General features: G+C 41.9%; 1 protein-coding gene across 1 annotated transcript in view; it reads left to right on the plus strand.

The window, feature by feature from the left end:
- Positions 1-1,974: 1,974 nt before the first annotated feature.
- Positions 1,975-12,420, plus strand: part of LOC107839007 — a 38,469-nt gene continuing 28,023 nt past the window's right edge. Inside the window, exons 1-2 of the mRNA XM_016682334.2 lie at positions 1,975-2,323; positions 2,407-2,603. Coding sequence (XP_016537820.1) covers positions 2,212-2,323; positions 2,407-2,603 — 309 coding nt within the window. The 5' untranslated portion in view covers positions 1,975-2,211. The remainder of the gene's footprint in view (positions 2,324-2,406; positions 2,604-12,420) is intronic.

Raw genomic sequence — 12,420 nt, forward strand, 5'->3', positions numbered from 1 at the left:
AAGCAGTGTCTGACTGGACTAGTGGTGCATCTGATTGGAGACTGGCAGCATGTCTGACCAGAGACAAAACTCTTACAGGTATTTAATTTATGATCTTTACAAGAGTTTTTGCACACTGAACTCGAGAAATAACATTAAAACTGGGCAATTCAACCTAGTCTCTGATGCCATTGATAGAAAAATACGGAGCAAAATAGTGTGTACCTTGGTAAATTCACAGCGAAAATCGATTTTAGAACCGAAAGGATGTACCCCAAGTTTACTTTGAATCTCTTGAAAACAAAGCCGTAGAATCACAAACTAAAATGCCTTAAAAACTTCACTGCTTTGCTGTTATTTTTGTTTTTCTTTTATTGCTGCCATTTCTTTACAAAGGGAAGAGAACTTCAAATATATTGGAGAAGTAGAACCGTAATCGTTCCCCCCAAGTTTCAAAAATACAACTTATCTCTTCTTTTCTTCCTTATTTTTCCAGATAATCCAAAAAAAAATCAGATCGGGTCGGTCCACATGAGCGACTCATGACCCGTAATTCAACAGTTGGGGGCTTGTCCTAACAACTCATATGAGGCAGAGGCTTTCAGACAGCCTGATAGTTATATTTTCAACTTGTTGACTATTTCAGACAGTCATAGTTTGATATTCAGTATTGATTCTATTATTATTAATATCAGTTCTTTTTAGTTTAGCTTTTTCTTCATTATTCTTAGTGTTATTTCTTAGTGTTATGCCAAATCATGGGTTACATTGAAGTCACTTGGGACTCTAAGCATTGTGTTACGACTAGGGGACAGTCTCGGATCGTGATAGATCTTTGTTTCATTGTATTGTCATCCGATATTTCAAGAATTGAAGTATCTAATTATTATTTGGGTGTAAATTGTAGGCACCACACAAGATCCATCTTATCCACATTATCCCCGATACGACTAGTAATATCCTCCCTATCATTGTCAGTGATAGTGGTAAGACAAAAGATGGTAAGTTAGTGTGTATTTCGTTGATGTTTTGGTACTTTTACTTGATGGTGTACTCATCTTCTCGAATTTGACTATTTAATACTAATCTTATTTGTTTCATTTTGGTATCTGGAGAATAATCTTGGTATAACTGCTAGGTCTGGGATCAAGGAATTTATGGAGTAACTTGCTGTCGGTGTCAATGTAAGCATGATTGGGTAATTTGATGTTTGCTTCTATTTTGTTGGTGGAGATGTAGGCATCATAAACTTTCAAGATAAGAGTTTTAACTCGCACTGACCATAATTGAGGAGTTCTAGAATTTCTTATGTATGAGTGCATAATTTAAGCATGAGAAACAAAAGTTGAATAAATTGCCTAATATGATTGTGTATCCTTATTAATAAACTTATATATGACTAGCTGTATTTTTAAGAATAAATACAACTACTTCACTATGAGTATTTCATGAATTTACATTTTGTGAAAATATTCATTTTATTACTACAACAAGATTAATTTTATATATTTATGTTACAAACTGTAGATTAATAAATGTGGGCTGTTTGAAAGACGTTAAAATTTCAAACAATCATATAGTATTTTATAGGAAGAACGCTCACACTATCTGACTTAAAACAAATAAAAATTTTATAAGAGTGTTTCAAAATTAATTTACTATTTGTATATCTATCATTATTCTTGTAATTGCTATGGTTTAAACTTAAAATCCAACCAAACATATAAGTGCATATAGATGGGTATAGAATTCCCGATGTTAAACACACGTGCACCACACATATTCTAAGCTACTTATTTCCAAAGACAATGACATCCTAGTTTTTGGGTATCAAATATAAGAAAAATGATTTTCTACTTCTTTATAGATTTTTAAAATTGTATATCTTTTTATAATTTATTTTTATATATTAATTTATTTTCATTTTACACAAAAAGATTTAAAAAAATTATTTTATTATAGTCTTAAAATTATAAAAGGAGAAAGATTTCATTTGCTCCGAAATGTGTTTGCTGACGTACATTTCCTTCCGCGTGTCCAACTCCTTGAGGCTTTGCTTCAATATCAATTTTCCATTACGACATTTCCGCTCTCTTTCTCTCTCTCATCTTTGTTGATTGAAGCATGTTTTCAAACAGTTTAAATCCAGTGTGTTCCGAGATCTGCAATTCTGCATAGCGTTTTGCTCGATTTTAACATTGCCTTGGCCACTTTTCCCTACAAATCGCCCCAATGTTGTGTAAAGGGCCATTATTGCTATTTTCTCTTGCAACAGCTTTCTTCCTTTTCTTGTCCCTCACCCTTGGAGTATCTGAATCTGATTTTCCTTCCTTCCAAACTTCAGGTATTTTACTTTTTTCTTTGATGGAGACTCAAAATATATCTCTTTCTGTTGATAAATGGGGGTATTCCTTCTATTGTTTTAAGGTGAAATTAGGAATGAGAATGATGTGGTAGTTTCATGGGGGACAAAAAGGTTTCTTGCTGAAAGTCCTGATGATGGTGAATCTCCATTGAACTCATCACTTATCTTGGCTGCTAAGAGAACACATAGAAAAGATCCTCTCAACAATTTTAAAAGATATACTGGAGGCTGGAATATCAGTGAGCGCCATTACTGGGCTGTAAGTATTCTATCTTTTTTACTTGTAAATCTATCTTCTCGCCTTTTATTAAGGGACCGACATACTTTCACCTGTTTACATCACAGTGTTTGAAAGTTGATAACATGTTATGGGGAAAGGAGTAACAATTTCAAAGAGTGTTTTCTGAAATTAATTGCTGCATTTTGTTCTTTGTTCCATTCGAATTGAGAGATATTAGATAAATTGTTACAATATGTAAATGCACACAAGATGTCTAGTTAGTTAGGAATGTTAAATACAGTTAGTTTGGTATCAGCAGTTAGTTTGTTATCAGTTAGTTAGAGGTTGTTAGAGATGATTAGCTGTCAATGAGCTGGCATGAGCTAAGATATTTTTCACAAGCTCACTTGCTCTCACTTCATCTATAAATAGATGTAACTACACAATGTACAGTTAGTTTTTCAGAAACAATAAAACATTTCCCTTCTTCTTCCTCTGCTCAGCTATTTCTCTGCATCCATCAATGGATGTAGGAGCTATGGTTTAGATTTTCAGATGGTATCAGAGACAAGAGATTCTCATTGAGAAGGTTAAGATTCTTCTCATACAGCTTAGAAATCATTCAATTGTGGTTTACTTGTCGATCGAAATTAGGAATTTCTCACATTTCGAACTAACTGTTTTCCTACCATGGCGCCTATCAAAATTGACCAAAATCATCCACTTTACATTAGTGCATCTGATAGTTCGAGTGCTGTCCTTGTACCTATCAAGTTGGTAGGATTCGAAAATTACAGTTTATGGAGTCGTTCAATGAGGATCGCACTCTGGGAAAAAGGAAGTATGGATTTGTTACTGGATCTTGCGGCAAAGCCATCTACAGGGATGAGCTTCATGAACAGTGGGAAACATGCAATGCCATTGTGCTTTCATGGATAATGAATACAGTAAATGAAGATTTGCTTAGTGGAATTGTGTATGCTACGAGTGCATTCGCAGTCTGGGAGGACCTCAAGGAAAGGTTTGACAAGGTGAATCGCATGCGTGTTTATCAATTGCATAGAGAAATCAACATGATTTCCCAAGGTACTGATTCAGTCTCAGTCTATTTTACAAAATTGAAAAGCTTGTGGAGTGAAATATGATACTCTAGTTCCAAATCCCAGTTGTGAATGTCCTAAATCAAAGGAGTATGTCGATCACTTGTATGAGTTGAGATTGTTGCAATTTCTGAGTGGATTAAATGAATCGTATGACCAGGCTCGCAGACAAATTCTGTTGAAAGGAGTCTCCTACCATTAACCAGGCATACGCCATGATCATAGAGGATGAAATACAACATTCTTCTTGTATGGTTGTTGTACATGACAAGTTAGAACCCATGGCTATGCAAATGAATCGAAATTCTAGTTCTGGACAAGGGAGTTCAAACTACAGAGGTAGGAATGTGAATATTGTCATTTCACAGGTCACACCAAGGAAACTTGCTACAAATTAATAGTCTATCCCACTGCTTGGAACAAAAGAAGAAATTAGGCTACAATACTAACAACCATAGATCATACAATTTTGGAGGATTTGGTAATATAGGATCTGATCTCCATTTCACTGGTAACAATGGAGTGCAATCACAGGTGAATTGTGCACAATCTAATACAGCAAATGTGGTTCCTGGACAAGCTAATGTGGTCACCACTAGTCATGCCACGAGTACTCCACAAATGGCTAAGGTTCACAATTTCACAGAAGAAGAATATAGTCAGATCATGAACATGCTGAACAAAGACACAAAGGATCCGAAACAAACCAACATAACAGGTATTACCACTTGTTTTTTTATCCAAAACTTGTTCGCAGAGTTGGATTGTGGATTCAGGAGCTACTCATCATGTATCTGCAAACAAACAATTACTCAAAGATGGGCATAGGATCATTCAAGGTCATAGAGATAAGCTGCATCTACCTACTGGAGCTGAAGTTGATATATCCCACACTGGAGAAGCTTACGTATTTGCAGATAAACCGTTCAAGGATGTCCTCTTTGTTGCAGAATTCAAGCTTAATCTACTATACAACAACAACAACAAACCCAGTGTATTCCCACTTAGTGGGGTCTGGGGTGGGTAAGATGTACGCAGTCCATACCTCTACCTCTGATGAAGTAGAAAGGCTGTTTCCGAAAGACCCCCGGCTCTAGTCACAAGATATCACACAAACACATAGTACAGCACAGCAGCAGATGACATAACATAGATACGGCACCCATAGGGAATATAAAACAGAGTAAAGCAGGATTGCAGGAATATAAAGCAGAGGAAAGCACCCAGATTCGTAATAAACATGGAACACGGAACACGAAACACTGAATACAGAATCATAACAGGAATACACCCCCACCAATTAATTCCCTACACTAGCGACCCGAACTGGCCCTAATCCTCTGCCGTAATTCGCATCTTCCAGACCTTCCTATCTAGGGTCATGTCCTCGGTGAGCTGTAACTGTTCCATGTCCCGCCTAATCACCTCACCCCAGTACTTCTTCAGTCTACCTCTACCCCGTCTAAAACCATCCAACGCTAGCCTCTCACACCTACGGACCGGGGCATCCATGCCCCTCCTCTTCACGTGTCCGAACCATCTCAATCGTGCTTCCCGCATCTTACACTCCACTGAAGTCACACCAACCTTCTCCCGGATAGTCTCATTTCGAACTCTATCCCCTCGGGTCAGTCCACACATCCAGTATCTAAAATAACCAAGGAACTATCTTGTTTTGTTTCCTTTTACCCTGATTTCTGTGTGTTTCAGGACCTCTTCAGTGGCAAGGTGAAGGGGATTGGTAGGCAAAGAAGGTGGACTTTACATCTTTAAAAGTGACTGGCAAGTAAGAAATGACAATGCTGGACAAGGACTTGATAGAATGATTGCAGAAGTTGCACACTTTGGCACAAGAGGCTTGGTCATCCAACATCACAGGTTTTAAGGTTTTTGAACATCTTACAGAATAATAAAGATGTAGAAGCTCTAAATAAATGTACAGTTTGCGCTTTAGCTAAGCAAACCAGATTTTCTTTTCCTACTAGCAATTCTACATCTTCTGGTTGTTTTGATCTTGCACACATGGATCTTTGTGGCCTTTATAAAATCCTACCTTTGATAATAAGTATTATTTTCTGACCATGGTGGATGATTATAGTAGATACACTTGGGTTCATTTGCTGCAATTAAAGTCTGAAACTATAGTAGCCATTAAGAACTTTATTTCTATGATCAAAACTCAGTTTGGAGTGTTGATAAAGTCTATAAGATCAGATAATGGGACAAAATTCATCAATCATCAGTGTGCTAATCTCTTTCAATCCCTTGGTATTCTGCATCAAACAAGTTGTCCTTATACACCACAACGAAACGGTGTTGTGGAGAGGAAGCACAGACAAATACTAAACATAGCAAGAGCTCTTAATGTCCAAGCTCATTTGCCCATCAGATATTGGGGGTTATGTGTGAAAGCAGCTGTGTATTTAATGAACGGTTGCCCTCTTCAATCCTAGCTAGTAAAAGCTCTTTTGAGCTTCTATTTTCTAAGGAGCCTAAACTTTCCTATTTGAGGGTCATAGGATGCTTATGTTATGCTGCAGTACTTCCCAAAGGAGACAAATTCTCTGAGAAGCAAAACCAGCTGTGTTGATTGGATATTTTGTATGTCAGAAGGGGTATCTTCTACTAGACATGAACTCCAAGAAGTTTGTGAGCAGAGATGTTAGATTTCAAGAAGATAGTTTTCCTTTTGCACAATTACACCAAGTGCAAACTTCAGATGTGACTGACTTCTTAATTCCAACAGATAATGATATTATTCAGGAGGATAATTCATCTCCATCATCATCCGGTGAAGCTGACAACACTAATTCTAGTGTGAGATTAGATGCAGCTGCAAACTCTTCCATTGAAGACACCAATGCAACGACAGACTTGCCTACTATGGATATAAACTTACACAACACAACAGGTCCATCATTGGTTGAAGCATCTTCCAGGACCATCAAACCACCTATATGGATGCAAGATTTTGTCAACCCTACTAGAGGTCAGAAATGCCAATATCCTCTAGCTAATAGCTTATCTTACAGTAGAACAAGCAAAGGCTATCAATGTTACTTGACCAAGTTTTCCAGTTTCATTGAACCTCAGTGCTTTACACAGGCTGTGAAGGATGCCAGGTGGGTAGAAGTAATGCAGTTGGAGATTGAAGCCTTGGAAGCTAATAACACATGGATTGTAGTAGACTTGCCTAAAGGCAAAAACGCTGTTAGTTCAAAGTGGATCTACAAGATCAAATATCAAGCAAATGGTTAAGTAGAAAGGTTCAAAGCAAGACTAGTGGCCAAGGGCTATAACCAGCAGGAGGGGCTAGATTATCATGAGACATACTCACCTGTTGCAAAAATGGTGACAGTTAGATGTGTAATTGCAGTGGCTGTGTCCAGAGGGTGGCCCATTCAACAAATGGATGTATATAATGCCTTCTTACAGGGTGATCTTGAAGAAGAGGTGTACATGGAAATACCAGAAGGTTTCAGGAGACAGAGGGAGAACAAAGTTTGCAAATTGCTCAAGTCTTTGTATGGACTCAAGCAGGCTTCCAGACAATGGAATCTTGAACTCACTACTGCCCTGTTTGCAGCTGGTTTCACTCAAAGTGCACATGATTACTCCCTATTCACTATGAAGAAAGCAGAAGATATAGTCCTTGTTTTGGTGTATGTTGATGACCTACTCATCACAAGAAGTAGTGCAGAATTGATCACTGTAACTAAGGCAGTGTTGCATCAACAATTTAAAATGAAGGACTTGGGTGATCTTAAGTACTTCTTAGGTATTGACGTTTTGAGGTCTGATATAGGAGTCATCCTAAACCAAAGAAAGTACATACTTGAGTTGATCTCAGAGATAGGACTTAGTGGTGCCAAACCAACAAATACTCCTTTGGAATCAAACCTGAGACTAACTACTGTTGAATATGATCAATCAACAGGTGTTCATGAAGATGACTTACTGATAGATATTTCTTCCTATCAAAGACTCATGGGGAACTTATGTATGCTACCATTACCATACCTGATATTAGCTTTGCTATTCAAACTCTCTGTCAGTTTATGCAACATCCCAAGAGATCTCATTGGGAGGCTGCTACTAGAGTAGTGAGGTATCTAAAAGGGACAGTTGGGCAAGGAGTTTGGTTAAAAGCTCAAACTTCTAATTCTCTCATATGCTGGTGTGATTCAGACTGGGCTGCATGCCCTAATACTAGAAGATCAGTCGCAGGCTATGTGGTTCACTTCGGTAACTCTTTAATCTCTTGAAAGTCCAAGAAACAACATACTGTATCCCGAAGTTCTGCTGAGGCTGAGTACAGGAGCATGGCCACAGCTGTTGCTGAATTAGCTTGGTTAGTTGGCTTATTCTAGGAGCTCAATGTTCCCGTTACGATGCCTATCCTTGTGTTTAGTGACAATAACTCTGCTATTCAACTGGCAAACAAATCCTGTGTTTCATGTCGGAACCAAAATAAGCCACGAAATAAAAAAGTGACCAAAATAGGCCACCTATTTAATTAGTTACCAAAAATAGGCTAAACGTAAAACGTAATAAATTATTACGTTTTATATATCTTTCTTAATGGTCAACTGACAGAAATGAATAGTAAACACTGTTTGTAAAACGTAATAATTTATTATGTTTTCCACAAAAAAAAAAAATGTTGAGAACATTGTGTTGTCACATTCACCTTTAGTCAAATCATCTAGTTTGTAATAATTTATTACGTTTTACGAACACTGTTCGTAAAACATAATAATTTATTACGTTTTACAAACAGTATTTGTACATTGTAATAAATTATTACAACTTATACTTGCCCATGTCCCATCACCTTTACTTTTCTCTTTTAAATGAAACCCCACCCTACCCCACCCCATGTAGCTAACCCTCCCACCCCACCCCAATACCTTACCTTATTTTAAATGTAACCCCCCACCCTACCCCAACCCCACCTAACCGCCCTTGCCCCTTTACCCCAATTTAAATGTAAATCCCCCACCCTCACCCCTAAGTAAGCTGCCCCTTTCCCTCTCCTCTTTACTTGGTTTTTTTTTTTGTGTGTTAAAAATATGAAATTAATTTTTTCGATTAATGTTTTATATTAGTTTCTGATTAGTGTTTCGATTAGGATTTTGAGAAGACTCACATGAACAAAAGAAATCACAATTTAAGTTACGAGTGTAAAAAAATCGAACCGATAAAGATGTTATTGATTTATCTTTCTTTGGTTAACGATTTTTTTAAAAAATTATTGGGTTATTGGTTCAGATTTGATTTTTTTATTGGGTTATTGGGTAAACCGATAATCGAATAAGATTATACGATATTATTATTTTACACCCTCTATATATATATAAATATGCTGTCTTTCTCTCACTAGCCCCTCTCTCTCTCTAACGGCTCTCTCTCTTACTAGCCCCTCTCTCTCTCTCGCTTCGCCCCGGTCCACGGCCTTCGGCGCCGTCGCCGACCCGACCCGACCACCGGTCCCCGACGTCGACCGCCGTCGCCGGTCTCCGGCTCCGTCGCCGTCGCCGACCTACGGCGCCGACCCGACCGCCGGTCACCGACGTACCCTCTCTCTCTTCCGTGCCTCGGTCTCCGGCCCCGTCGCCGTCGCCGACCTACGGCGCCGACCCGACCGCCGGTCACCGACGCCGACCCCCAGCCCCGACCGCCGGTCACCTACGCCGACCCCCGTCGCCGAACGCCGGTTCCCCTCCCGCTGTACCCGCCCCCCACCCCCCCACCCCCACCCTCTTCTGTCCAGACCCCCCCCTCCTCCGGCGCCGTTACAATAGTGCAACAGCCGAAGCTCGGTCTTCAGCCGCAACCGCCGCTCCATCGCTAGCAGCCGCAGATCCATCTCAGCAGCGATCCCCTGGTAGCAGGTCGACGCGGGGCTTGGTTGCCGGCTTGGTCTACAAGTGAAATCTGGTGACTTCTAACCTTTGCTTATTTCATTCTTCATTCTGCATTCTTTCATTCTTCGTATTATACTAGTAATTGAGTATAGTTTGGTTGCTGGAATATTTCTTTGAATTTGTGTGAGCCTTGTATTACTTGCTGCTGCTTTACTATTACCATCGTTTATGTCTTTATATCTTTATATTATCTTTATATTCTCTTATACTTTCGCCTAGTTGTGGCTGTGGGCAGTAATGGGTGGATAGGGTCATGTCCGAGGGGGTTGGGGCGGGGGCAGTGGTGGGGGCGGGGGATGAGGAAAGGGCAGGAGTGGGAGGGAGGCCAAGGTTTGGCCGCGGGGGGAGTAGTGGAGGGCGTGCGGGTAGTGACGGTAGGCTGAGGGTTGGGTCTTGGAATATAGGGACCCTGCAGGGCAAGGCCATAAAGCTTGTGAAGACCCTTAGGAAGAGAAGGATCAACATTGCGTGTGTTCAGGAGACCAAGTGGGTAGGGTCTAAGGCTAGGGATGTGGATGGTTACAAGCTGTGGTACTCTGGGAGCGAGAGGCGTAGGAATGGAGTTGGCATCTTAGTGGATGAAGAGCTTAGAGGTCAGGTAGTAGAGGTGAAGAGGATCAACGATAGGTTGATGACTATTAAGTTGGTCATTCGGGGGTTTACCCTGAACGTGTGTAGTGCCTATGCACCGCAAGTGGGATCGGAGGGGGAGGAGAAGATGCGGTTTTGGGAGGCTTTGGAGGAGGTGGTGAGAGGCGTGCCTAGCTCGGAGAAGATTGTTGTAGCAGGAGATTTCAACGGGCACATCGGGGCGCTACCGGGAGGCTTTGGTGATGTGCATGGTGGTTTTGGTTTTGGGGAGAGAAATGAGGAGGGGGCTACCCTATTGGAGTTTGCGAGGCCCTTTGGGCTGGTGGTGAACTCGGGCTTCCCGAAGAAGGACGAGCACCTGATCACCTTTCGAAGCGCGGTACCCAGGACCCAGATTGACTTTTTGTTGCTTAGGAAAAGGGATAGGGCGTGGTGTAAGGACTGTAAGGTCATCTCGAGTGAGAACCTTTCGACCCAACATAGGCTCTTGGTTATGGATTTGGGTATAAAGAAGAATAGAAAGAGGAGGAGTAGGGAGTGTAGACCTAGAATTAAGTGGGGCGGCTTGACGCCAGTGAATGCGTGGGAGATAGGGGAGAAGTTGGCAGGAATGGGGGTGTGGGAGTGTAGGGGAGACGTGGATAGTATGTGGGATAGGACGGCTAGGTGCATCAGGGAGAATGCAAGTGAGGTGTTGGGGTTTCTAGGGGCCGGGCTGGGCTCCATCAGGGGGATTGGTGGTGGAATGAAGAGGTGGAGAAGAAAGTGGGGACCAAGAAAGGGGCGTATGCCAAGTTGGTGGAGAGTAAGGACGAAGAGGAGAAGCGGGTAAACAGGAAAGAGTACAAGCTAGCGAGGAAGGAGGCTAAGTCAGCAGTCACGGCAGCTAAGACGGTCGCCTTTGAGAGCCTGTATGCAGGGTTACAGGGGAAGGGAGGGGAGAAAAAGTTGTTTAGACTCGCTAAGGCTAGGGAGAGGAAGGGTCGTGACCTCGATCAGGTGAGGTGCATTAAGGGGGAGGACGGTAGAGTGTTGGTGGAAGACGGCCACATTAAGCATAGATGACAGTCGTACTTTCATAGGCTCTTGAATGACGAAGGGGATAGAGCTATTGTGTTAGGGGAACTGGAGCACTCAGAGGAGTGTCGGGATTTTAGCTATTGTAGACGTTTTAAGGTAGAAGAGGTTAGACAGGCTGTTCGCAGAATGCGAAGGGGTAGGGCGACGGGGCCGGATGAGATACCGGTCGAGTTTTGGAAGTTCGTTGGAGAGGCTGGTCTTAGGTGGTTGACGGGATTGTTTAATGAAATCTTCAAGACGGCAAAGATGCCCGAGGCTTGGAGGTGGAGCACCATGATACCTCTCTATAAGAATAAGGGGGACATCTAGAGTTGCAACAACTATAGGGGGATTAAGTTATTGAGTCACTCTATGAAGATCTGGGAGAGAGTGGTCGAGGTGAGGCTGAGACGGATAGTGTCTATTTCAGAAAACCAGTTTGGATTTATGCCTGGCCGCTCGACGACGGAGGCAATTCACCTGGTACGGAGGTTGGTGGAACAGTATAGGGAGAGGAAGAAGGACCTGCACATGGTGTTTATCGACCTGGAGAAGGCCTACGACAAAGTCCCCAGGGAGGTGCTTTGGAGATGCTTGGAGGTGAGGGGAGTACCGCTGGCATATATCAGAGCAATCAAGGATATGTATGATGGAGCGAAAACTAAGGTGAGGATGGCGGGAGGAGACTCAGAACATTTCACGGTCCGGACAGGGTTGCATCAGGGATCTACTCTTAGTCCCTTTTTGTTTGCAGTGGTGATGGATGTGTTGACGCGGCGTATTCAAGGGGAGGTGCCGTGGTGTATGCTTTGTAGTTCTGATAGATGAGACTCGAGGGGGTGTGAGTGACAAATTAGAGGTGTGGAGGCAAACCCTTGAGTCTAAAGGGTTCAGGGTGAGCAGAAGCAAGACAGAGTATGTGGAATGCAAGTTTAATGACGTGAGGCGGGAGAATGAGGTAGTAGTGAAGCTGGAATCACAGGAGGTAGGTAAGAGGGAGAGTTTCAAGTATCTCGGGTCCGTGATCCAGAGTAACGGTGAGATTGACGAGGATGTCTCGCACCGTATTGGGGCGGGATGGATGAAGTGGAAGCTCGCGTCGGGGGTGCTGTGTGATAAAAAGGTGCCGCCTAAGCTTAATGGCAAATTCTACAGGGCGGTAGTCCGTCCGGCCATGTT

Source organism: Capsicum annuum, chromosome 8 (genome assembly GCF_002878395.1).
Source record: "Capsicum annuum cultivar UCD-10X-F1 chromosome 8, UCD10Xv1.1, whole genome shotgun sequence".
NCBI classification, from domain to species: domain Eukaryota; kingdom Viridiplantae; phylum Streptophyta; class Magnoliopsida; order Solanales; family Solanaceae; genus Capsicum; species Capsicum annuum.